This window comes from Crinia signifera, chromosome 6, assembly GCF_055691185.1.
Source record: "Crinia signifera chromosome 6, ASM5569118v1, whole genome shotgun sequence".
NCBI classification, from domain to species: domain Eukaryota; kingdom Metazoa; phylum Chordata; class Amphibia; order Anura; family Myobatrachidae; genus Crinia; species Crinia signifera.
Genome location: NC_139222.1, coordinates 276,059,184 through 276,086,532, shown reverse-complemented (window position 1 = coordinate 276,086,532; position 27,349 = coordinate 276,059,184). Strand labels below are relative to the sequence as shown.

Below are 27,349 nucleotides of genomic sequence, written 5' to 3'. Positions count from 1 at the left end.
GCCTGTGCACCAGCCAATCAGGGTGCCGCAGGCAGCAGTCTCACATATCATTGGACAGCTGAGCAGTAGCTTGCACACTAAACAGTTCGCACACACATCATTTTTTTCGCAAGCACAGCCAATAGTGTACTCGTTCGCAAGGCAAAAATGTGCTCGGTAGGGCGCTTGCGAATATGTACACACTACTTCGCACATGCGCATTGTGTATGGTACACATGCACAATGGGCCAATTCTGCAGCTCACTGTGAATTCGCATGCGAGCGTGTCAATCTGAATAAGGGCCAATGTGTTTTAAACTTTGATTGAAAATATAGAATGTGAAATATAATAATGATAATGATTTACAAAAGAAAATGTATTACTGCTTATTAATCAGTTTTAAATCATGTGTTAAAGTGAAAAAATACAATACAAACAATACAGAGAGATGTGAAAAATAATAAATGAATAAGTGCTTTTCTGAATGATTAATATGGTAGAATAATATATCTAATACTATTTGTCTTAATCTTATTTTATTGGTAGTGTTATCTCTTATATATTTGGCTACATCTGTCACTCAAAGTGTGTGAGTGTGTGTGTAATGCTGGGTGGAGCCTCTGACTCACATGACTGACTCACATGACAGAGAACCAGCCCAATGAGCCCACAGTGCCAGACACCCTCTGCCTTCCCATGCTGCCCGGACACTGATACTCCACAGTCACCAGGTGAGCGCCCCACCCCCCAGCCCCCCTATCACGATTCGCGCCCCCCCCCCCCACGACCCCCCCTCCCGCGATTCGCGGCACACACACACAACCCGGAGACCCCCCCTCCCACGATTCGCGGCACCCCACCCCCCCGCGACCCCCCCTCCCTCGATTCGCGGCAAACCCCCCCGAGCCCCCCCGCAATTCGCGGCACCCCCCGCGACCCCCTCCCCCAATTCGCGGCAAAACACCGCCACCCCCCCGTGACCCCCGCCCCCGTGACTCCCCCTCCCGCAATTCACGGCAACCCCCCGCGACCCCCCCTCCCGCGATTCGCTGTCACCCTCCCACTCCGACGATTCGCAGCACCCGTCCCCCGCGTCCCCCGCTCCCCCGCTTCACGGCAACCCCAAGATTAAATGGCACGTGCAAAACACTGAAATGGCTATGGTCGACAATGAAAAAGGTTGACATGAGTTTTTGAAGATTTATTTTTCATTTTAAGAATGTTTTCATATTCATTCTCATGTGTCTACATGGACACCAATGAAGTGCCACACTTATGTCAACATTTACATGTGTTGACCTTTCTGTGTTGATTTTTTCTTGTGGCAATTTTTTTCCAGTGGCAACTTTGTGCACGTCAACCTAGACATCCTCAACCAAGACGTTGTGTGATATACAACACCTGTTCTGTTTTACTGTAGGTGTTTTAAGTCAGATCTTTTACTGCCACTATTACTGTTTATGTAAATGCATTCTGAATGACAGCAACATCCTACCATTCTGCTACAAGAATATATAACCAACTCCCGCGATTCACGCCCCCCCACGATTCATGGCACCCCCCGCACCCCCCTCCCGCAATTCGCAACCCCCCCTTGCGCGATTCACAGCCCCCTCCCGCACTTTGCGGACCCCCGCCCCCTCCCGCGATCCGCGGACACCTGCGCCCCCCCTCCCACAATTCTGCCCCCCTCCCTCCCTTGTTTCACGGCACCCCCGCGCCCCTCCCGCAATTTACATCACCCCTGCGCCCCTCTTTAGTCCCCCGTATGCCCACACACCCCTATCACTACCCAGCTTCCTGCTCTCCTGAACCGTAACTTCCACCACTGGGGAGTCGCTGACGCTGTGTTGCCCACATACCCCTATCATGCCTCATAGCCCAGACTCCTGCTCTCATGCACCTTAACTCCCACCCAGTAGGAGGAGACACTGACTAAGGCCCACCGTCTTGTACTCCTGTGCTGCCATGCTGGACCCTCACCCACTGGCAGAAGCTGCACAGTGTCCCCGACCCTCCTCTTTAGTCCCCCTTATGCCCACACACCCCTATCACTACCCAGCCTCCTGTTTTCCTGTGTCGTGACCTCCGCCAGTGGGGAGCCGCTGACTCAAAAACACCCTACTATACTATTGCACACACACACCTCAACAACACGCACCTCCCCCACACACACCCACAAATGTCACTGTACCATCCACACTATCAATGTACATCTTACTCTGTAACCACTTTTTTAATTAAACAAAACAATACACACCCCCTTCCAAATCATATGCTCTCTATTTAACACATTTCACCTTTAACTCAAGTTGCAATACAGGCCATCTTTCATACAATTCTAACCATCTTTCTCATATACAAACGTTCACAAATTAAGGGGGCGCAGCCCCTTACGACAGTGTGAAGAGCGCCCGTAGGGCGCGATGAATCACCTAGTTAATCATATTTGCAAATTATTATTTATTGTATAAAACACAATGGGTGAGATTGAATAGGATGAGAGATGCAGAAAGTGAGAGATTTGGGAAGAAATCTCCAGTTTTTTTTAAAAGCGGCAATCATTTACACTGCAAAATTAAACTGGTGTTGCAGTGTAAATGATTGCCGCTTTAAAAAACCTGGAGATTTTTTACCAAATGTCTCACTTTCTGAATCCTATTACATCTCACCCACTATCTCCTAATATGTATCACCCCCTTAACGGGATGCAGTTAAAATCCCGGCGGTCGGGATCCCAGCGTTCAGAATCCCGACGCCGGAATCCCGACCGCTGAAATCCCGACACTTTCTCCCTTCGTGGGTGTCCACGACTCCCCTGGAGGGAAAATAAATTAGCGAGGCACCGGGCCCCCGCAAGGGGGGGCGATCCACGTCCCCCCCTTGTCGGGATTTCGGCGGTCGGGATTCCGGCATCGGGATTTTGAACGCCGGGATCCCGACCGCCGGGATTTCATACTGAATCCCCCTTAACATAGGAGTCAGATTTATATCTAACTAAGATAAGGGCAACCTACTATTTAGATCGAGTGCTTATTGGTTATTGGTTATTAAACATAAGCTACACATTTCTATGGGGAAAATTGTGCTAGATCTATGGGACCTAAAGACAAGTGTCACATTTTAGTTCTGATGAATGTATTTGCACATAATCCCCCAAACCACTATTATTGAACAGTTTAAATTCTTCAAGCTAAGAATACATTGTAATAAATGTATTTGTTGAGGCCCTTTGGTTGAAGTCCGTCCAGCTGTAAGGTACAGTACAGTAACTTTTTAAGAGTTCTTGGGTTATATTACCCCATCAAATACCCAAGTGTGCCTGTTCCAGTCTACATGCTCAAAGGCTTTTTGGATTGGCTTCGTGTTTTTCATAAAAATGTCTCGCCACCGATGTCAGGTATTAAAATTTAGTTAGATCATCTTTGCTATTTCTGATTGAGCCTAGATGCTGTAATATTTTTTGCTTAAAAAGGTCATTCCTACATAGTTCTTCTTGCAATCACATGTAAGATAATATACTATTCCTTTTGGTTTACAATTAATGTAATCATGTATGGTATGTTTATTTCCATACTTGTCTTGAAATTCATTGGTTTTTTTTTCAGTGTGATTGCAGGCTTTACGATTGCCACATGTGTAGGAGCCTTTTATTACCTGACTTTTCTTCTTGTGTTTGATGTAGCGGCTTCTGACCAATCTGTCTTTCAGACTGGCTGCTCTCCTCCAATTTACAGTGGTTCTTGATCCCAAAGCTTGCTCTAAATCAGGGTTAGTTTCAGTGGCCGCTCTTACCCTTTTGGAGCAGGGGGGCTGCCGCAATGTGGCCCCCCTCCGCTGGAGCCATGTTCCCCGCACCTTCTGGTCCCGACTGCTGGTCCCCTGCACGGGGCCAGCGCATGCGTAGTAACTTCATACATACTGCGCATACGCTGGCCCAAGCCTCCATGGGCTGCCTTTGCAGCAGCCCCTGGAGGCTTAATCTGGTTCCCAGGTCCGGCGCATGCGCAGTACCGTCCGCATTACTGCGCATGCACAGAACCTGTTTTGGTGGCTGCCACGCATTTGCGCACAGAGATGCATTCCGGAGGGGGGTAACACCTCCCAATGGGACTTCCTTGAGTGACTGGCAGGTCGGACTTCCAATAAGAAGTCAATGCCAGTCACAGTGAAGCCATCACTTAGGCAGAGAAAGTGGAGTATTTTACCTGGGGGGGGTTTTACCTGCAGCCCATAGGTAAAAACTGCCACTGGTCAGTTTTTAAGATTATTAAACGTTTTTATAAAACATTCTGTGCCACTCTGAACAGAAATCTCCAATAAACCTGATTGGTTGTGGATCAGTATCCTGAGGTTTCCTTTTCTGTCCTTATTCTTTGGCCTTCTTAATCGATCTTTTACTATAACCTCAATCTGTTATTTCGATCTGAGATCTTATTTCAAATTGTTGAAGATCAGTACTTCTCAAACGTTGGACTTTCCCTTTGGGAATCCCTCTTATAACTGGTGGACAATGCGCACTGGTCTTGTGTAACACACTGTTTGTTGCTGTGTGTTTTCTGTGCAGGTCTGTGGTAATTCTGCCATCAGTTTATCTATTAATTTTTAGATTCAAGAAGGTCACCTTTTAGATCATCTTCTTTGAGAGTGTAGATCAGCGGTGGCCAACCCGCGGCTGTAAAGTGCGGCTCCAGCCTCCCATCCCGTCTGCAAAGCGGGGTTTTGAATTTGGCGCCAATTCGGCTGCCAAATTCAAAAGCCGCATCGGCGGCCAATAGGAAACGGCCGCGGCGAGCAAATCAGCGCTCGCCGCGCCGTTTCCGCCCTACCCCCGGCGTCTGACATCAGACGCCAGCGGGAGGGCGAAAAGTCTTCTCCACGCCGGCGGAGCGCAGGAGCGCTCCTGAAGACACGAGAAGCCGCCGGAGGATGGCGCAGAAGACGGCGGCGGGGAGAAGAGTTCCGGCGCCGCTGAAGAGGCCAGAAGACGCCGGGATCAAGACAGAAGATCTCCGGCGCCTTCTGCAAGAAAAAAGAAGATGGCTCCCGGAGAGGCCAGCAGGGGTGGAAAGCAAAATAGCTGACGAAGCTCCCCCCAGCGGCCTCTCCCAACACCAGGTAGGGGCCTTTGGCCTCCTACCCTCCATCCACCCTAGACCACCGGGTGTCGGGCACTAGGCCCGTGGGCAAATTCAGGCCCTTCTGGCCTGTGTGCGCATTAGTCGGGCCCTCTTGGCCCATGGCTCATTTGTTTGTTGGGCCCTCCTGGCCCTCTAGGTGGGCCCTTTAGTTAGGAAGCTGGGCCCTCCAGCATAGGTGTTGCACTGTGGGCAACACCTGTGCTGGAGGGCCCAGCTTCCTAACTGTGGGGGCATATGATGTTTGGCACTGTGGGGGGCATATGTTTGGCACTTTGAGGGGCATGTGATGTTTGGCACTGTGGGGGGCATATGATGTTTGGCACTGTGGGGGGCATATGATGTTTGGCACTGTGGGGGGCATATGATGTTTGGCACTGTGGGGGGCATATGATGTTTGGCACTGTGGGGGGCATATGATGTTTGGCACTGTGGGGGGCATATGATGTTTGGCACTGTGGGGTGCATATGATGTTTGGCACTGTGGGGTGCATATGATGTTTGGCACTGTGGGGGGCATATGATGTTTGGCACTGTGGGGGGCATATGATGTTTGGCACTGTGGTGGGCATATGTTTGGCACTTTGAGGGGCATGTGATGTTTGGCACTGTGGGGGGCATGTGATGTTTGGCACTGTGGGGGGCATATGATGTTTGGCACTGTGGTGGGCATATGATGTTTGGCACTGTGGTGGGCATATCTGGCACTGGGGGCATAAAGTTTTGTCATGTGGCCATTCTCCTTGTGTCATATGACCACGCCCCTGACCACTCCCCCGATCACGCCCCTTTTTGGCGCGCGCGCCTTCGCGCATGATGTTGGCTCTTTGGCTTGACGACTGATATTTTTCGGCTCTTTACCTCTGACCGGTTGGCCACCCCTGGTGTAGATGAATGTGAAAATTTTTTGTTGTGGACCATCCCATAGAATGAGCAGATCATCTACAGTGTGTAACTCATTCAAACGGGGATGTGTTGGGTGTATCCACTGTTGTGTTCATCAAAGTCCATTGTCTCCTCCCACCACCCAAGATACATATTTGTATAAGTGGGGGCACAAGCCACCTCCATAGTTGTACCCCTCACTGGCAAAAAAAATTGTAAGAACAAACGTTAGAAGTTCCACCAAAAGTTGGTTGAACTGTGAGTTTTGTTCTTTTTGAAGAAAGTGAGAGATCGCTTTTATGCCATTTTCATGCTTAATATAAAGTGACTCTACATCACATGTGACCAGTAGGACTCCCTCATCTACATATATTTAATCTAACTTACACAGCACATCCCTAGTATCTTGTATATAGGATGGCAGTGAAGTAACTAATTTTCTGAGGTTGGTGTCAAGGAAGACACTGGCTTGTTCTGTGAGATTTTGTATCCCAGAAACGATTGGTCATCCTGGGGGGCTTGTCTCATGCTTGTGAATTTTAGGGAGCATGTAAAATGTTGCTACTACTGGTTCTGTGACCTCCAAGAATTAGTATTCTGTCTTTGTGATGATTCCTTTTGGTAAGTCCTCTGAATGATATCATTGTATTGTTGTTTGAAATTTTCAGTCGGATTGAACAATAACTTTATATAGCAGGACAAGTCATTCAATTTATCTCATGGCCTCTTCACAATAGGCCTCTCTCTCCCAAAGAACTATGGACCTTCTTCTGGTATTCTGGTTGAGCCTTGAGAGACCATTGAATGATTTCTCCAGTGCTCGCAAACCTAAGACACCTCTCTGGTGTCTCAGATCTTCGGACACCCTGTGCGGGAAGTGGGCAGGCAGCTAACATCCACTGGCATCAGCTGTGCCCCTCGCACCGGCATCATTGGGAATTTCCAAGGGAACGCCCATGAAACATTGGGTGTTCCCATGAGTGAATCCTGCCGCCCCACACCTGGACTTCTGTGTGTGAGCACTGTGGCCGCTCGCACACAGCAGATGCACATGCGCATAACTAACTATCCGCATACGCAGTCGCCAAAAATCGGTCCACTGTGCGAATGTGCGGGGGGGGGGGGATTAAATCAGAATCACCCCCTATGTTTCCACCTTTATCTGATGCTTTCACCATCAAATCTTCCCATGATTGTATATCTTTCAAAGTTATATGTTCTTCTTTGCTCAGATTAGATGGTTTTGAGGATTTGAATTAAACATTTTTGGAATATTTTATCAAGATCTTTAGAAACTAGACTTATGTAACTTTGACCTGCTTGACAGGTGATACTATGAGGACAAATTGACTCTTTTTCTTACAGATGGGCCTTCTTGTATATTGCTCTTCATTGCTTTAATTTGCTAATTGTTGCAAGTTTATAGCTTGTATTTCTTCTTCTGTCAGGAAATCCTGTATTGTTGCCTCTTGTTCCCCTTGAACAGGAATATTTGTTACTGTTGGTTCTGAGTGTGTTGCATAAAGTTTAGTGAGAAGAAGCTTTCTGACAAATAAATGGAGATCTTTTTCCCATTTGAAGCGAACCAGGTGTATTTCAGGAGAAAAAGGTTAAATCCTGACTCGTAAATGGGATTCATCCAAGGTTCTTGTAGTTAAATTGATTACTCTCAGATCATCTCCCCCATCTTGTGTGCTTAGAGTAACCCCTTTTCTGATATTTGGGATTTTCCCTTGGGTTTACATCTGCCTTGGTTGCATGTATTTCTTCTCCCCCCTCCTGATATTCCTCCTCTGGATTCCGATGATGGATTGGTCCCTTGAATATGTTCTAAAAAATCTTTAGAATTCTATTTGATTGCTCAGCTTCTGAATAATCTTGATCTGATGTATAACCCTTAGAGCAGGCATTCCCAATCACGGTCCTCAGGGCACACCAACAGTGCAAGTTTTAGCAATATCCAGGCTTCAGCACAGATGGTTTCATCAGAAATACTCAGATGCTAATTAAGTCATCTGTGCTCAAGCCTGGATATCCCTTAAACCTGCACTGTTAGTATGCCTTGAGGACCATGGTTGGGAATGCTTGCTCTAGAGCAGTGGTAGCCAACTCCAGTCCTCGAGAGCTACCAACAGTTCACATTTTTCAGACAATCTAGCTGCTGCAAGCCTGCACAGATGCACTCATTACTGACTGACACATTTTAAAAAGATCCACAGGTGGAGCTAAATACTTTACTTGTGATTCTGTGAGGACATTAACTGTTGGTAGCTCTCAAATACTGGAGTTGGCTACCCCTGCTCTAGAGGATCAGCTCTCTAGCTTTCCTGATCTGGAATTGATATATAAATACCATTTGAATACTTGATACACTCTCCCGGAGAGGAGACTTTCAGCAGGAGTTCCGCCCCCATGATGGGATATTACCCGACTTTCCCGATCTCCGTGGTGGGGCTAAAATGCTGCAGCTATGACATCTAAGCCCTGCCCACTCATCGAAGATCGGCAGATCAGGCTATTTAAACGGGGTGGTCAGGGGGGAAGAAGCCGTGATCCGGGGGTGGGGTGGGGGTGGGGGGGGATGGCTGGGCGGGGGAGGGTTGCATACCTTTCCAGGGGGGGCGGCGGGAGGGGGACTCGATTTTTGGGACCCTCCGACCATTCTGGGAGGGTAGGCAACCCTGATTTTAAGGTTCTCCAGAGCACATTCAAGTAAGGGAAAGAATCTAAAGGTCCAGCGTGTATGGACAGCAATGGGGGGAAAAGCCGCTTAGTGCATACACACTAAGGGGCATGTTTTTGGTCCATCTGACAATCTATCTGTAGATTCATGGCTAGCTTAACACTGTTAAATATTACAATCAGAGAATACTTACAGCTGCTCATTGTATAATGTTCCGTTTGTCCAGATCCAGCCATTCCTATCACTGCTCCACCTTACACCAATCCACTGATTGTCTATGCCCTTAAATCTGTACAGAAATCTCTGTCAGGAATAGAAGACATAATACATTAGCTGAATATCAGCCGCTCACAGATGTATAACATGTAGTAAGTGAAGCTCGAGGTTGTAGCTTTGCACACTGGCAAAACCACATTACATTGCAGGGGAAAATGTGCAAACTGAGGGTTCTATTATGTGAGGATCATATATGATAAACTCGTGATTAAGGGTGTTTATGATACTGCGCAGAGTTGGAAAACACCTACAAACAGGATTATCCACATACTTAACCAACAAGAACATAAATTCATACAGAACAAACATCCAGTTATCCCAGTATTTTACTATCTGCCAAAAATACATAAAGACCCCACTCACCCACCTGGCAGACCAATAATTTCGGGTATCAACTCACTAACCACAAACCTCTCCGAATACTTAGACACCCTACTACAACCTTACGTACAAACACAACAGTCATACTTAAAAGACAGTACACAAATTCTCAATAGGTTGAGAGACATCAAGTGGGAAGATGGCATGTGGCTTGCCACAGCAGATTTCACCTCATTGTACACAATAATAGACCATCAACATGGCACCACCAGGATAGACTACCATCTGAAAAAAGACCCCAACATGACAACCGAGCAGCGCAATTTTATAACAGACAGTATAACATTCATTCTAAGACACAACTATGTGTGGTTTGAGGACCAATTCTATATCCAAACAACAGGCACAGCAATGTTACGCCAACCTATTTATGAGTTGGTGGGAGGACAACCATATATGGCGCGGTGACCACCTTGGGGGGAATCTCATGCTCTGGTCATGCTACAGTATATAGACGATATCTTTTTCATATGGCGAGGGACAGAATCTACACTCCAAACTTTCCTCACTAACATGAACAACAATAACATTAACTTTCAATTCACCAACAAATACAGCAAAATCCAGGTAGAATTCCTTGACCTACAAATATTCATAGACAACAAACAGCTACATACAAAGACCTATAGAAAAACAGTAGACATCAACAGTTTTATCCATTCCACTAGTTGGCATCATCCAAATTGGTTGAGGGCAATACCGAAAGGACAATTTATACGTGTAAGACGCAATTGTACTAAATTAGATGACTTTCAAACCCAATGTGCGGGTGCACCACCCGAGGTAAGGGACGCCATCCTCAGGTGCCACCATCCACACACAATCCCCCCTTCTCCACACGATCCCCCTCCATCCCCCCCCCCCCCCCCCCGGGACTATCATCATCAGACTGTATCTGCTCCCCTCTGGCCCACGTCTCTCAGCCAGACGCAGAAACACTCTCCCACCAGACCATCCATGCCCTGGACATTCCCCCCCGCAGGGAGACGCAGACCAACCCCTAACCACGCTACACTAGATACCGTACTGGGGGGTTGGAGAGCACTGGTGAGCTGTCACCAGGGAATACAGAGACTGAGGTAGAGACTGGACAATTGTCCATTGACAACAACCCTACCCCCATCGCAGGAGCTTAGAACATTGAGCCCACCTGTTAAAAGACCAGTCAATAGCACATTTGATCAATAAAGTTGAGTACAAACGTAACCCTTTTCTGTCATTTATTCACCTCACACAGCTGTGCTCAACTACACTCATCCAGCTACATTTAATAGGGGTAGAGCGCAGATTTTCTAAATAGATATATCATAAACTGCCCATGGGATTACCAATCTGGACGGACTGTAATCTGTGGGGAACACTAACCATAGGAACCAAGATGGAGCTGATACAAGGAAGCCCCTTTAAAGAGAGAATAGTTTCTGCCTCAGACAGCTCGGACAATAGGATAGAGAACATCTGCTGGACTGGCCTAGAATTTCCTGAAGGGAATCTACACATTGCACATTGGGTCTGATTCAAACTCACTAATAGCTGGCCGAATTTGGTGGGGTCGGGGTTGTCATGACAATGTCACATGACATCAGCGCCCAACCCGAATTCAGCCATCTTCGGCCAAGATAAAATCAGTCTAGACTGACATATCTGTGAATGGGAATAAAATAGTTTGAATGATTTTTCGCCTGTGTAAGGGAATGCAAAGGAAGGGAAAGTGTACACATCCCCTTGCATGCAAATGCGAGGATTGGCGCGGTGGGGGGGTCATTTGGCTGGGTGGTGTTTACCTGTTCTCTAGGCTGCAAACATGAGCAGCCTAGAGAACCTGGCTAGATTCTGCCATATAAATGTAACCATCGCTAGAACTCTAATTCCCAGTCACAGCTAAGCGAATGCTCACAGCAGACACGCGCCACACTCACCAGCTCCTCTGCAGTATCTATAGTCACCAGGGATGCATTATGGGACTCGCAGAAGCTCTGGGCAGAAGTCCAGTTATGACGCGTGTCAGAGAAATAGTAACATTTGCCCCGGTGCCAGATCCAGTCATCCCCACATGGCGCAGACTTCTGTATGGGGGAGTCTGGTAACTGAGCTGTAACCAAATAATAGTTGGGAAAATGCATTTTATTGTCTGTTTGCAAAGTTACAGATGGAGCCCGTCTCATTCAATGCCAGCGCTGGCCAGATTGTCCCCGCTGGCGAGTACTGGTGGAGAGGGACTCCATTGGACTGGGATGCGCAAGCGTCTCACACGCATGCGCATCCCAGTCATTCAGCGGCTTGGCGGCGGGACCCTGCCTGTATCTGCTTTAGGGAGACACGCAGGGTTAGTGGGGGTGCGGCGGTGACCGACGGGGACCGGCGGCGAGGCGGCGGGGACCAGGGCGCATGAGCGTCTCGTGCACACACCCCCCCTTCCGACGGATGGCAGGGCCTGGCGACTGGCGGGGGCTGGTAATTTTATGGCCAGCCCCCACAATCATGAGGCCGGCTCTGTCTGTACATTAAAGGATCACAGAAAAACATTCTACCAATGTGTTCTCTATAATGTGTAATAAACCAACATGTGACGTCTGTGTGACTGATGGCCTGATTCAGACCTGTTCGCATGTACCCGTTTTTGATGTTGGGAGTCTGCGCATGCACAAATATACACATGTGCAACCCCCCTGTGCAAACGCCTCTGGCAAGTATCAAATTCACTGAGGTGTCCGCAATGTGAGCGGAGGGGGTGGGCAGGGGAACACCCAGGGACGAGCCCATAAAAACGCTGAACGTACCCCTGCAGACACAGGCAGTGGCGTATTCAGGGGGGGGCACCCAGGCACGTGCCCCCCCTGTCATTCATTTTGTAGATGAGGACCAGAGCTTTCCAACGAGCCCAGCCCCATGTCTCTAGCCCCCTGAGATCCGGAGATATCGCCTGGCAAAGCTGTAACATTTTTTTCCCCCATAGGATAATATGGGACCCGTCAATTCCGACCCCCACCCGGTTCCGACAGCTGCCAGTCCCCCCCTGGCATCACAGGAGCTTGTGATTGATGTTATTCAATTCCAAATCGCTGGGCCTTCAATATGATACCAGGATGGTCCATATTGGTCAATCGGTTCCAGAGATATAGCTGTAAATCGATTTTTTTATTTTTGAAATGTAATGTCATGGCTGTTCATGTTCTTTGAGGGCAGATTACTCTGGAACCAAAAGTTCCAGTTTTACTGGACCAAAATCATTCAAAGCCCACTCAAAAGTTCTTCAATATGATACTTGTCTCATGTAAATGGGTCAATTAGTTCCGAAGATATAGCCGGTTAAATGAGATAACTGGTTAAAGGGGGGAGGGGTGGTTTTCTCTCCCCCTCACACCAGAAAATACAGGGACTAGGCTGGTGTAAAAGGGGCCAACCTGGGAATGCATTTTCTGGTGTAAAATGGGTATTATTTCAAATAGCTGGGACCTGCAGTGCTCGGAATACAGCCAGGCTCTGCCACTGTCAGTGGCTATCACTTCTGCCTGGCAGCGGCTGTCCCCGATTTACCACGAGCATGTATTCCCCGTTGGCAATGAGCATGTAATCCCACATGGCAACGAGCATGGAACCTCTGGCAATGAGCATGGAACCCTTGGCAATGAGCATGTAGATAAGTAGCACTTACTGTATGTAGCATAATTTTTATTAGGCATTATGGTGTTTGGCATAATACATAATGGACATCATGCCGTGTAACTTAACGTGCAATGGACATTCTGGCGTAAATGTTTAATGCGCGCCTTTGGTGGACAATGTCCCTGTTTATGAAGCGTATTGTGAATTTTGTCTTAATCTGTGTGGCATTATGTGAATTCTGGCTCAATCCGTGTGGCATTATGTGAATTTTGGCTCAATCCGTGTGTTATTATGTAAATTTTGGCTCAATCCGCGTGGCATTATGTGAATTTTGACACAATCCGTGTGGCATTATGTGAATTTTGGCTCAATCCATTTGGCATTATGTGAATTTGGGCTCAATCCGTGTGTTATTATGTAAATTTGGGCTCAATCCGTGTGGCATTATGTGAATTTTGACACAATCCGTGTGGCATTATGTGAATTTTGGCTCATTCCATTTGGCATCATGTGTAAGGGGCAAGTATAATGGGGTCTAGTATTTTGTTGCATAATGTGTAGAAGTTGTATATGGTGTTGTACACTACACTCAAAGACATGCCCCCTGTTGAGTGGCCACACACCCTTTTCCAGAGCGCGCCTTCGGCACGCGCACAACTACATCCATCACTTTTGTTGCCATGGTGGGCCTGCGTACTTTAAATGCCAGGGCCTATTTTTAATCCCATTCCCACCCTCTCTCTGCCGCTCTCTTAGCATGTACACTGGCACCACTAACACTGCCCCTCCCCCACCTAAACCCTCTTTTATCATGGTGCCCCCCCTGTCATTTTATCCTGGATCCGGCCCTGGACACAGGCGTGTCAATGCCTGCACGAGCGGACGGCTGATGTCACATGACATCAGCTCCCGCCAAGAATTTGGCCATCTCTGGTCGAGATAAAAGTCAGTCTAGGCTGACTTATCTGTGAACCATTGATTGAGTTTTCACCCGTGTGGCCGGGAATACACATCCTCTCCATGCAAATGCAGGGATTCACGCGCGTGGGGGTGCGTTCAGTTGGGGGGCACATCGGAGCACGTTGTCTGTCTTGAGTTCCATGATCCTGCTACCATCCTGAATTCTGCTTGTCCCCACCATTTGCCTGGAGACTGACTACTGAAGCATTCTGTCTGCTGTCGGAGCCAGCTCTACCATCTGGCAGTTGCCTGGGGCGCCGGGATCTGGGGGGCGCTACAGTCTGCCTATTATAAAATCAAGTGTCTATAAGGTAGATATCCTTGATGTTCTTAATGCAGGTGGCAGCTGTGCTGGAAAGTGGGCATTGGTGGTGGCAGTGTGGGGTTTTGTGTGTGTGTGTGTGGTGGGGACAGTAGGTTGAGGTTTGACCTAAGGAGCCGAGAAGCCATACACCAGCCCTGCCTGCTGTGAATACTTGCCTAAAGGGGTTGCCATCCCCATACCTGCCAACTGTCCCAATTACAGCGGGACAGTCCCGCTATTTGGGGTGCCACTGTCCCTCCTGCAGCCGGTGATCGTTGAAGAGATGCTGTGCGCAAGTACAGGGAGAGAGCAAGGGAGTGCCGGAAACACCCCATAGAATCATGAAAACAAGGGTTGTGTTGCTAGGCAATGCCCCTCTGCCAGAGGCCATGCCACCCACCTGGTAGCTCCATCCCGTTTTTGGAACGGACGCGCCTTTGGCTGCAAAATGTTGGAAAGTATGCATCCCTGACTTTAGGTCAAAGTCCCAGGAACAAGAAAGAATAGGGGTGTCTAAGGGGAAAGGAATAACTACAGTGGCATAAGTTCATCCCAGTTGATAAGATAAAGATAAATATTGGTGCCCCCCAAAATAGCTCCATCAGTAAGGTGGCTGTCTCCAGTAAGACAGATCATGAGTGTGACCAGAGTGGGGGGACGCCCCAGCGCTCACCCGCCTCGCAGGGGGTGGGGCACGGCTTTGCAATGCGGTCATCGCACAGGGGTGTGTGTGATGCGATGCGTCCGCACCGGTCATTCCACTGGGGGGGGGCTGGGATGGCGGGCGGGGGTGATGCCGCTACATCACTCCACGAGGGGGGGGGAGGCGATGTCGGGGGAGAGGAGAGGAGTGACAGCCACTCACCTCCATCCAGGGGGGTCCCTGCTCCCAACTACCACCCTCCAGTGGCCGGCACCCTTGGCAAATGCCTAAAGCTGCCTAGTGGTGGCGCCGGCCCTGGGTGTGACACTTGCAAAAAATGATGTTAGGAGGGGGAGTCAGCCACAGAAGTGATATTGATGACTGACAGATGACTCCACTGCCTCCCAGAGTTACACCTTCTGAATAACGATGACGTAGAAGTAGCCCGGTAAGTCCTGTCACCTTAGTGTGCAGGATTACAGATACATATTATTAAGTGACGCACAAGAAAAGAGAGTAAAATCCAACCATGTGTACATTTAACTTACATAAAGCAGTATCTGGTGTGGGTGTCACCTCATTGTCTCCAGGACGGTGACCTGGAACCCAAGAAAGAATACAGGTATATGAGTGACCTCTGGGCACCACTGGTAAGCAGGACCGCTGAAAGCACCGCCGGGCCCCTGTAAAAAAACGGGGAGCATGGCAGGGGGTGCGGGCTATGTGCCGGAGGACAGATTCTTAAGAGGTTGGTGCTTACCTCTCCTGGTAACAGCTATCACAGCGAGCAGTACAATTAATGGAATGGCCACCAGCACAATAGTGAGGATCGGATGCCCACATTTCAATGATTCTAAAATGGATCGGATATAAAAAAAGGTAAAAGGTGAAACATGATTTACACATGGAGAAATCAGAGAGAACATAAAGGGGTCGCTCCTATTGGCTGCTATGATCTGGCAGGAAGCAGTTGCAGCCCCATTGGGCTCCAACCAAATCGGTGTGTGAGATCGGGTGCCATTGTCAGCGCTAAAACAACGTGGCACATCGCCTTCCCATCTAATAGGGGTGACCCAAACTATTAAGAGCTACAATCAGACAGTAAGAAGCCGTTAGTGTAAAATAAATAATTAAACTTGAAAATAATCCAGTGGGGAACCCACAGTAACCCCTGATGGCCCAACAGACCATATCTGATGCCTGAGGAAGTTCCCGGCACCAGGGATTAGTCCCAGCAGGACTCTGACTCCCCTACAGCAGTGTGTGGATCACTAGTGTATGTATCCGTGCACAGTGACTGAGGAACTCACCCGCAGACTGGCTGACAGAGAGCCAGAGGAGAGACGTGACATGGTCACTAAGTCCACCCATATTAGGTCGACATGCATCGGGCCGACCACTGAAGGTTGACATGGCTCAGGTCAAGACATGAAATAGATCAACTTGGCTAAGGTTGGCAGGGTGGGAAGGTCAACACAAGCATTAGGTCGGCAAATGCAAAGTCGATAGTCAAAAGGTCATAAGTGGAGTTTTTCAAATTTTTTTTGAGCCGGCAGGTGGTTTTTCATGCTCTACCATCCACTAGGGCACTAGGGCAGTGATGGCTAACCTTGACACACCCGCTGTTGTTGAACTACACATCCCAGCATGCCCTACATAATTTTTAGCATGGCCAAATAGCAAAACTGTAGCAGAGCCTGCTGGGATGTGTAGTTCAACAACAGCTGGAGTGTCAAGGTTAGCCATCATAGCACTGGGGCATTGAGGGAGAATACAATATTGTGCCGAGTGCAGAGAGCCATGCGAGGGGGGGGGTGGGGGGTGGGGGGGCGCGTTACACTGATGGTGTCCATGTCACACCGGCATAAGGGGACCTTAATCTGTGAACGTTTGTATTGTGAGAAATATGGTTAGAATTAGGGATGCCAATCCCGGGGCATTTTTTCAATCCCGGGATCCGGGATTGAAAAACGCTCAATCCCGGGATTCCCGGGATCCCGGGATTGGCATCCCCAGCAAAAAAAACCCCATTTTTAGCATAGTACCCACCCCGGCCGACCCGCACATCTACTTACATTAGGGTGCGGGCGGGCGGCCGGGAGTGGGTTTGGAGGTGCACAGTGCCTCCCGGCAAGTGCACCTCCATAGAAGACGGCAGGCGGGCGGCGGAGACGAGGCTGGCAGGCGGAGGCGGGCGGAGTCAGGCCGGCGTGCTGTCGGGAGGCGGGCAGGCGGAGGCAGGCCGGCGGTCACTGGTGACGTGTGGCCTGCGCAGCGTGACCTCTACTGTCACGCTACGCAGGCCGCACGCCGGGTCAGGCTACGGGAACAGCCGGGCAGCGTCTGAGATAGTGCTCAGACGCTGCCCGGCATTAGACTGCGCATGCGCAGTCTAATCCCGAAATCCCGGGATTGGATTCTCCAATCCCGGGATTGAAATCCCGGACTTTTTTAGGCCAAATCCCGGGATCCCGCCGATCCCGATCCCGGGATTGGCCACACTAGTTAGAATTGTATGAAAGATGCCTGTAATGCAACTTGAGTTATAGGTGAAATGTGTTAAATAGAGAGCATATGATTTGGAAGGGGGGTGTATTGTTTTGTTTAATTAAAAAGCGGTTACAGAGTAAGATGTACATTGATAGTGTGGATGGTACAGTGACATTTGTGGGTGTGGGGGGGCTGTGTGTGCATGTTGTTTAGGTGTGTGTGTGCAATAGTATAGTAGGGTGTTTCTGAGTCAGCGGCTCCCCACTGGCGGAGGTCACGACACAGGAAAACAGGAGGCTGGGTAGTGATAGGGGTGTGTGGACATAAGGGGGACTAAAGAGGAGGGTGGGGGACACTGTGCAGCTTCTGCCAGTGGGTGAGGGTCCAGCGTGGCAGCACAGGACGGTGGCCCTGAGTCAGCATCTCCTCCTACTGAGTGGGAGTTAGGGTGCATGAGAGCAGGAGGCTGGGCTATAAGGCATGATAGGGGTATGTGGGCAACACAGCGTCAGCAACTCCCCAGTGGTGGAAGTTACGGTTCAGGAGAGCAGGAAGCTGGGTAGTGATAGGGGTGTGTGGGCATACAGGGGACTAAAGAGGAGGGTGGGGGACACTGTGCAGCTTCTACCAGTGGGTGAGGGTCCAGCGTGGCAGCACAGGACGGTGGCCCTGAGTCAGCATCTCCTCTTACTGGGTTGTAGTTAGGGTGCATGAGAGCAGGAGGCTGGGCTATGAGGCGTGATAGGGGTATGTGGGCAACACAGCATCAGCGACTCCCCAGTGGTGGAAGTTACGGTTCAGGAGAGCAGGAAACTGGGTAGTGATAGGGGTGTGCGGGCATACGGGGGACTAAAGAGGAGGGTGGGGGACACTGTGCAGCTTCTACCAGTGGGTGAGGGTCCAGATTGGCAGCACAGGAGTACAGGATGGTGCCCCTGAGTCAGTGTCTCCTCCTACTGGGTGGGAGTTAGGGTGCATGAGAGCAGGAGGCTGGGTGGTAAAGCATGATAGGGGAATGTGGGCAATACAGGGTGAGCGGGGGCAGGAGAACAGGAGGCAGGGCAGTGATAGAGGTGTGTGGGCATGAGGGGTAGTAAAGGTTTTTGGCTGTTTCTGAGTAGGTATAGGCATTGGTGCAGACGCCATCAATGGTTGGCATTGAGGGCGATTTTGCACCCTGCCATCGATAGTAGTAACATATTACTTGGATAACCATCGATTGTTGTAGCTATTGATGGTCATCCATTATATCTGACTGAATAGGCTGTGGGTCAATCAGAACTTGGTGGCGGGACTTCCGGTTGTGGGGGCAGAGCTATTCTCCATGTCCCGGCACCTTAAAAAAAATTGAAACTTGATCGGTTCTCCTTTGCAATCGATGTAGGGAAACCATCTGATCCTCCCACATCGATGGCAAAAGTATTCAACATCGGCCATAAACCATCGATTATTTGAAATCATGGATGGTCGATGGGCATCCCTAGAACTGGAGGAGGGTGGGGGACAGTATGTAGCTCCCGGCAGTGGGTGAGCGTCTCCTCCCACTGGGAGGGAGAGAGTGTGCATGAGAGCAGGAGGCTGTATAATAGTGGTATGTGGGCAAGACATTGATAAAAGTTGTGGAGCTGGTGCAGAGGACCGTGGGGACACTTCTGGCAGTGGGAGAACCTGCAGCGGGGCAGCCAGGGCCGGATTTTTCTGCAAATTGGGCGAGGGGGGGGGGTGTTCGGGGATCCACGATTAGCAGGAGGGGCGGGGGTCCGCAAATCGTGGGAGGGGGCGCGGGGGGTGCTTGAATCGCGGGAAGGGGGGGTCCGCAAATTGCGGGACGGGGGTTGTCGGGGTCCGTGAACTGCGGGAGGGGGGGTTGTGGGGGTCCGTGAATCGCGGGAGGGGGGGTCGTGGAGGGCCGTTAATCACCTGATGGGGGGGGTGCAGGGGTGCCGTGAATTGCATGGGGGGTCCGCGAATCGCGGCAGGGGGTCTGCAAATTGCGGGTGGGGGCGTGGGAGGGGGTGTGTGAATTGTGGGGGAGTCAGCGAATCGCGGCGGGGGGACGCGGGAGGTGCCGAGGGGGTCCGCAAATTGTGGGAGGGGGCGCTACGGGGTTTTTATCCCCGTAAATCGCGGCAGGGGGCGGGGGTTCACAAATCGCGTGGGGGCTAGAATCGCGTGGGGGGCAGAATTTGAAAAAAAGTCGGCACCAGTATATAAGATCCTCTTTATCTGGGTTATTAAATATGAGTCACAACACAGACCAGACTTTAGCCTTAAATGGGTGAAGTGTACTGAGTGAGATCCAAATCATATTTGGCGAGGGGAACGCGGAATACATGTAAAGTAATCTGCGTCCCTTCGCGGGGCGCGCTGCGCTCACCACGCTTCGGGCTCGGTGGCTCGCTGCGCTTGCCACGCTATATAAAATCAACTCCATGCCCACTTGGATAGTGGGGGTATGAACAGGGACCATTTAAAAATGAATCCAATGGATTTGGTTGCATGCGATGCGATCGACCCGATTTTCCCCAAAAAATCGGGTCCATCGCATCTGATTGTATGCCTTAAGTTAAATCATACAATAAAAAAATCGGGCACCCAGATCAGTGCCGTCTTTCCCATTGGGCACGATGGGCAGTTGCCCGGGGGCCCTAGGACCTAGGGGCCCCCGGCCCAGCCCAATGGGAAAGATGGTGGCCGGGGTCCGGGAATCCGCTCACCCTCGCTGGGGGATCCGGGCAGGGGGATCAGGGCGGTGGCGGTTGCTAGAAGCCTGATTCGGCGAAGCTCTATTTGCCGGCGGGGCGGGAAGCGCTGTTGCATTTGAATAGACTGGCCGGACGCTGATTGGCTGAATTCAGAAAATCAGCATCCGGCCAGTCTTTGAAAAGGCAACAGCGCTTCCCACCCCGCCGGCAAATAGCGCTTCACCTCCTAGCTAGCAGTGAATTTAATTTCGGGGGTCCGTGTGCCGGGGTTCTGATCACCCTCACTGGGTGATCCGGCAGGGGGATCAGGGCATCGGTGGCGGTAGCTAGGAGCCCGAAGCGGCGAAGCGCTATTTGCCGGCAGGGGGGGCGAGAAGCGCTGCTGCATTTAAAATGACTGGCTGAATGCTGATTGGCTGAATTCAGCCAATCAGCATCCGGCCAGTCTTTTCAAATTCAACAGCGCTTCCCGCCCCCGCCCCCGCCGACAAATAGTGCTTCGCCGCTTCGGGCTCCTAGCTACCGCCACCGCCGCCCTGATCCCCTTCCCCAGCGAGGATGGTCGGATCCCCGCCACCCGGCCACCATCTTTCCCATTAGCGCTATTTGCCGGTGGGGCGGGAAGCGCTGCTGCATTTGAAAAGACTGGCCGAACGCTGATTGGCTGAATTCAGCCAATCAGCGTCTGGCCAGTCTTTTCAAATGCAACAGCGCTTCCCGCCCGCCAGTTAATAGCGCTTTGCCACTTCAGGGCAGGCTCCTAGCTACCGCCGCTGCCCTGATCCCGCTGCCCGGATCCCCCAGCGAAGATGATCGGATCCCCGGCCGCCGGAAGCTGACTGGCTGCCGCACGGAGCCAGAGAGGTGAGGGTTGGGGAGGTGACTGTGGGCTCCTGGGCAAACTAATTTGGGGGGGGGGGTCCAGTGAACTAGGTTGCCCAGGGGCCCTTCCTAATGTTAAGACGGCCCTGACCCAGATATTACTTAAGTACCGAAAGTAGAAAAGAAGAAAGAAATAGTGAATATTAGAAAGAAAGGCCAGGGGGGAGAAAGGGTGACCAAATGTTGACCAAAACTTGTTAACCATAAAAGAGGGTCAAATTGGGATTACACATATGGGGGCGACTCTTAAAAATTGGATTTATAGTGGTCCGATTCCTTATACGCCAACCATGGATACCAGGTGGCCGTGAAAGATTGATTTTTTCCCTCCAGGGATGAAAGAAGGTCATCCATTGACATATAATGGTCAAGTCGGGCAGACCACTCCCTCAAGCTAGGGGTCTCACTAGATTTCCAATGAACAGGGATAATTGCCTTAGAGGCACTTAGGATGTGTCGGAGCAATTTAAAAAAAAAAAAAGAGAGCTGGACCTGTGTACTAGATTTAAGAGCTAAAAGCTGGGGCGGAGGGGCAGGTCTTCATTGAGAATAATATTGGACACCTCCACAATCTTACGCCAGTATGGCTGAAGGAGAGGACATTCTCACCAGATGTGAAGAGGAGTACTAACCACTCTCTCACATCTCCAACATGTGTTGGCGGACTCCCGGGTAAATCTTAGCTAACATGCTAGGGCATTGATACCATCGTGTGAGTACTTTGTAGTGTGTTTCCTATGTCAAAACATTACCAGGAGAAGAGAAAGTATTCCTGAAAATCTCCTCCCAATCATCCTCCCCTATTAGGCCTTTAAGATCCAATTCCCAATCTGCCACAAATTTAGGTTGGGATGAGAATCTCTGCTCTATTATCAGTTTATAGAAGGTGGAAAGAGTATGTCCAAAGATGTTGATCTTACTATGAAATAAGGTCCATGATTAGGATCTTATCTTTATAAAGGACATGCGTATATAAATATTGTGGTAAGAGAGGTGGCCTCTTACCTGAATTACTCACATTCATGTGGAATTAACTCCCTCAAAGCGAGAAGAAAGGAAAACCTGTGCTTCATAGGGATGGCCATCGACCATCGATGATTTTGACAGATGTAGAATAGTTTTGCCATTGATGGGGAAGAACAAGATGGTTTCCATCCATCGATGGCAAAGCATAACTGAATAGTAGTTTTTTTCTTGTCCAAGGGGCTGGGACATGGAGTATAGCTCCGCCCCCAACACCCATAAATCTCCACCCACAGGATCTGATAGGCTGAGTCAGTCAAATAAAAGGGATGGCCATCAATATTTCAAACCATTGATGGTCATACATCACATCGATGGTCACTTGCACTATTGCCATTGAGGGCAACCATCGATGGCAATAACGTCAATGACCATTCCTAGCGCTCTCTGCAGCAACAATGGTGATCTGGATCTCTGGCTTTTACAGGTGGCCCAGAGTCAGCAGGAAAAGTCATCAGCAGAGCACAGGAAGAGTTTATAACTCTCATCTGCCCACTGCTCTGGGCACTGATGCTGAATAGCAGCCAGCATGTAGGCCTGAGTATGTGTAGTGCTTACTGAAAAGCCTTACTGGGAAGCATGGCAGACTGTGGCTGCAGGCCAGTGCAGCAAGGATGAACGTTAATGCTTTTGTTGCTGGGGGACCTCTGCGGCTGATTGGCTGTGCACGGCTCCATTGATGCCCATGTTAAAAATGTATGGTGGGTACCAACCATAGACACCTTGTTAAAGTTTTAGCATGGGCATCAATGGTGATGCGCACAACCAATCAGCCAATTAGATGAGGGAGGACCCAGTGAATGCCATCACTGGGGAATCCCTCAGTCTCGGGGAGGAGCTGCAAGTGTAAACAAACTTGCGGCTCCTTGGTCTGCTTGTTTATATAAACTTGTGGATGCCTACAGGGAACGAAGCTGACCGATCTATACCAGGGGAGCTTGTGAGTATGATTTCCTTTCACAGGTACCACCTTGGATTCTACTGCTAGGGTGTCTGGCGCCCTTCGGTGCTAGGGTGTCCGGCGCCCTCCTGAAAAACTTAAAATGCCCTCTAATACTTTACAAAGGTACAGCGCACACCAAAAGAAAAACATGTGGTCTCACAAGGAATGGGCATGGACACAAAATAGTACTCCCACTCCAGATTACACCACACAGTAGCACTGGTGACATCACTACCCATTATGGTGCCCCTGTCCCAGAACTGGAATTGGTGACTTCCCCACCACCGCGCAAAAAAGAGTTTCTTCATTGGGAAGTGGTGTGGCCACATAACAGTACCAATAAAACTGTAATGCCCATTACACACGCGGTAATGCCCATTTCATATTAAGCCTCGCAGTAATGCCTATTACACAATATGCCACACATTATGATGCGCCTTACACAATATGCAACACACCGCAATGCCCATTATACATCATGTGACACACCGTAATTCAAGCTACACAATATGCTGCCCACTTTAATGCTCATATGACCTTATGCCATACATTATGCTTTGTGTAATGCTCCAAGTACTCCTGCATATACACATAATGCCACCAATAGTACCCCTTACACAATGCCCCAGTAGTGCCCCTTACAAAATGCCCCAGTAGTGCCTATTACAGGTAATGCCAACAGTAGTGTCCCTTAGTACCAGTTGAGGAGAGTAGTAGTGCAATGCCCACATCAGTTGCCAACAGTAGTAGTGTTGCCTATATGTAATGCTCACATCAGCTACCGAAAGTAGTGGCGCTTCTTATTCCTAACATCCACACCAGTTGCCGACAGTACTAACGCTGCTAATACTTCATGTCCACACCAGTTGTGGAAAGTAGTAGCGCTGCCTATACATATTCCTACACCAGTTGTGGAGAATAGTAGTCCTGCCTATACATATGCCCACACCAGTTGTGGAGAGTAGTAGCGCTGCCTATACATATGCCCACACCAGTTGCTGACAGCAGTAGTGCTGCCTATACATATGCCCACACCAGCTGCCGACAGAAGTAGCGCTGCCGATACAAAACACCCACACCAGTTGCTGACAGTAGTAGTGCTGCCTATACATATGCCCACACCAGTTGCGGAGAGTAGTAGCGCTGCCTATACATATGCCCACACCATTTGCTGACAGCAGTAGTGCTGCCTATACATATTAGTGTTCACTCTAGAATTTTTTCAGGGCAGGGTGCTGACCATGGGGAGGGCACATTTTTCAATCGTGAGGGGACATTTTAATTTAAAGGGCAAAATGATGCGTGATATATAGATAGATAAAAAATTACACCATAATGCCTATCACGCGTCAGACACTCATATTATACCACATGGCATCATTCCAATTACACGTTATGCCAGGGCTCAACAATTTGTAAAAAAAATAAGGGCAACAGGGACAGTGCGCGACGAAGGCGCGCACCAAAAAATTACATTGCAATGCCTATTATACTGTACATCACAAACCCATTACATTGTGTACTACATGCAACCATCTTGTGACACCGGAGCTTCTAACATCAGCAAAATTATGTCATAAATTAGCTAAAAAATTACCAGCATTGCAATAGGGCTGGTCCCACCCACCCACCCCAAAATATACTATTTCAAGCATTGTAATAGGGCTGGACCCTCCCCACCAAATAACAAATTACATGCACTGTAATAGGGTTGGTCTCTTCCCCCCCCCCCCCCCCCGAAAAAAAAATCCAATCACTGTAATATCAAACAAGCAAAAAAATATGCCCCCCCCCCCCCCAATTACTTACAGCCCTCCTACCTCACCAGATTATTTTCCCCCAAACTGCATTTACACAGAGCGGACTTAGACAGACTGTCTGGGCTGGGAGACATGTGTTCTGAGACTTCCATATGGGCACAGATATACTGTATGGGCTGGGAGAGGAGGCAAGGTGTGCAGGCACCTCAGAGAGCCTGGTGACCAGCATGTCAGCGCAGCAGGGGGGGAAGAGGGGTGCATTCTGGAAGAGCTGACAGCCGCTCACATAAGAGGAGCAGAGCAGCATGGCAGGGGGGAGGAGGCATGCTTTTATCCATAGCTATGGAGCGCTGGCTATAGAGACTACAGGGGTAGTGTCCACACACTGGCTAAGGAGACTGCGGAGGGGAGTGTCCACACGCTGCCGCCGCACAGCGCTGGCTATACAGCGCAGGCTATGGAGAGTGCAGGGGGAGTGTCCACACGCTGCTGCCCTCAGTGCTGGCTATGCAGCACAGGCTACGGAGACATGGGGGGAGTGTCACCATGCTGCCGCCGCACACACGCAATGTCAGCGGGCGGAGACTTTTCCTGCAGCCACGGCCGGGTAGGAAAAAGTAAATTCTCAACGCGGCTATTATCTGTGCAGTGTGGACGAAAACGGGCAGGGCGGAATTCGCTGGCTTGTAAAGGGGCAGGGCTAAAGCGCCCTGTGAAAGGAGCCTAGCGGGAACACTACATATGCCCGCACCAGTTGCTGATGGTAGTAGCACTGCCTATACATATGCCCACACCAGTTGCCAACAGTAGTAGCGCTGCCTATACATATACCCACACCAGTTACTGACAGTAGTAGTTCTGCCTATACATATGCTCACATCAGTTACTGACAGTAGTAGTGCTTCCTGTACATATAGGATGTAATGATCCCTGCAACAGAAATTTTCCTGGTGCCGTATAGAATTGAACTTACAATTAAATTCAATCAGGTGTTCCCGTAATGGTTTCTTTGTATCAACTTCAAAATAGCAGGGAGATACCAGCATGAAATCAACTTACATGTAAATTCTGTCGCGCGTACACATCAAAGGTTTCTTTACCAATGGATAACCATGGACGTCAGGAGGCAGGTAAGAAGAAATTACAAAGAAAAAGATTTCATCTTAGAGGGCATTGCCATGATTTTAAATAATAATTTTTTCTGGTATGAGGGCGACTTCTACCTCCAGACGGCAGGGACGGCGATGGGCACCAGGCTGGCACCCAGTTATGCTAATTTATTTATGGCAAGGTGGGAGGACCAACAAGTTTGGTCCGATCACCCCTGGAGTGCCAGCCTGGTGCTATGGGTCAGGTACATCGATGACCTCCTGTTCGTCTGGAGGGGAGGTCTAGATACTCTTAATGACTTCTGTGTATATTTAAATAACAACGATCAGAATATCGAGCTGACATACACCATTAGTCCCTCTACTGTAAACTTCCTTGACCTAACTATTTTTGTCGAAAATTTAAAAATTTGCACAAAAAATTATACTAAGCCAACTGACTGCTGTTCATATATATGAGCAATCACCATGCCAATTGGATAAAGAGTATCCCCTCCAGTCAGTTTTACAGACTTAGGAGGAATTGTACCAACATCAGGGATTATGAGATTCAAGCTGATATAATGAAAGAGAATTTTTGTCAGAAAGGGTACAATCCGACTTGGATAAATGAAGCATATAATAAAAACCATGATGCTGTCCCCACTAACAAAACTGTCAAACCAGAAAGTAAAGAATTACGGTTTATCACCAAGTATACCTCTCAACATACACAGCTTGAAAAACTCATAACCAAACATTGGGGAGTCCTTACTAAGGATCCTGTTCTTAAAGAATATATAGGACATCGCCCTAAGTTTGTATACCGCAGGGCAGATAATCTTAGCAATATTCTGGTTAGGAGCGCTCAAACTGTTCCTAAAAGAACTACCAGGGTATTGTCTAAGGGTTTCTACCGCTGCGGTATTTGCTCTATGTGTAAGGTATGTAAAACTCCACCTAAGATCACGGAGTACATGTCAAACACAAATAATGAAAGCTTTACCATAAATGAGTTTATTACTTGCAACTCCAAGAACGTTGTGTACCTATTAGAATGTCATTGCGGTGAGCAGTATGTTGGGTGGACCAGCAGACATCTTAAAGACCGCCTAGCAGAACATGCCCGCAATGTCAAGAAAGGCTATGAATTGCACAGCGCTTCATTACATTTTAAGGAGAAGCATAGTTGTGACATAAGGGGACTCAAATCCTTTTGTGGAATTAAACTTTGTAAGTCTGACTGGAGAAAAAATGACATTGAAGAACGTGTAGCCAAGACGGAAATGAAGTGCATTTTTACATTAAATACTATGGTCCCCAAAGGACTGAATGCAGATTATGAGTATAAATGGCTTATATAAAGGATAATGAGGTGGGAGGTGGGATATGGTGCATTATGTACAATACTAACCATGTTCCCCTCTTTCTGTGTTTTCTCTCCTCACAAATGTCCGGCTTCATATGAGTTATATTGTCAGTCAGATAATTATATAGATGCTGCTAAAATTAATTTATTATGGTATCTTGTTTGATTAATGTGCAATTAATTCTTTTTTTATATTGTATAAATATGCAAATTTTATTGTACAATTTATTACT

General features: G+C 48.9%; 1 protein-coding gene across 7 annotated transcripts in view; it reads right to left on the bottom strand.

The window, feature by feature from the left end:
* The window catches only part of LOC146009370 (uncharacterized), a 116,293-nt gene that overhangs the window by 3,313 nt on the left and 85,631 nt on the right, over positions 1 to 27,349 (bottom strand). For 5 of the 7 annotated variants that reach the window (XM_083149674.1, XM_083149676.1, XM_083149679.1 and 2 more), the window contains 4 exons: positions 15,617 to 15,709; positions 15,405 to 15,539; positions 11,263 to 11,435; positions 8,880 to 8,989 (listed from right to left, as the gene is read on the bottom strand). In XM_083149674.1, the coding sequence (XP_083005800.1) occupies positions 8,880 to 8,989; positions 11,263 to 11,435; positions 15,405 to 15,539; positions 15,617 to 15,709 (511 nt within the window). The remainder of the gene's footprint in view (positions 1 to 8,879; positions 8,990 to 11,262; positions 11,436 to 15,404; positions 15,540 to 15,616; positions 15,710 to 27,349) is intronic. The other 2 variants (XM_083149678.1, XM_083149680.1) reach the window with 2 other exon arrangements.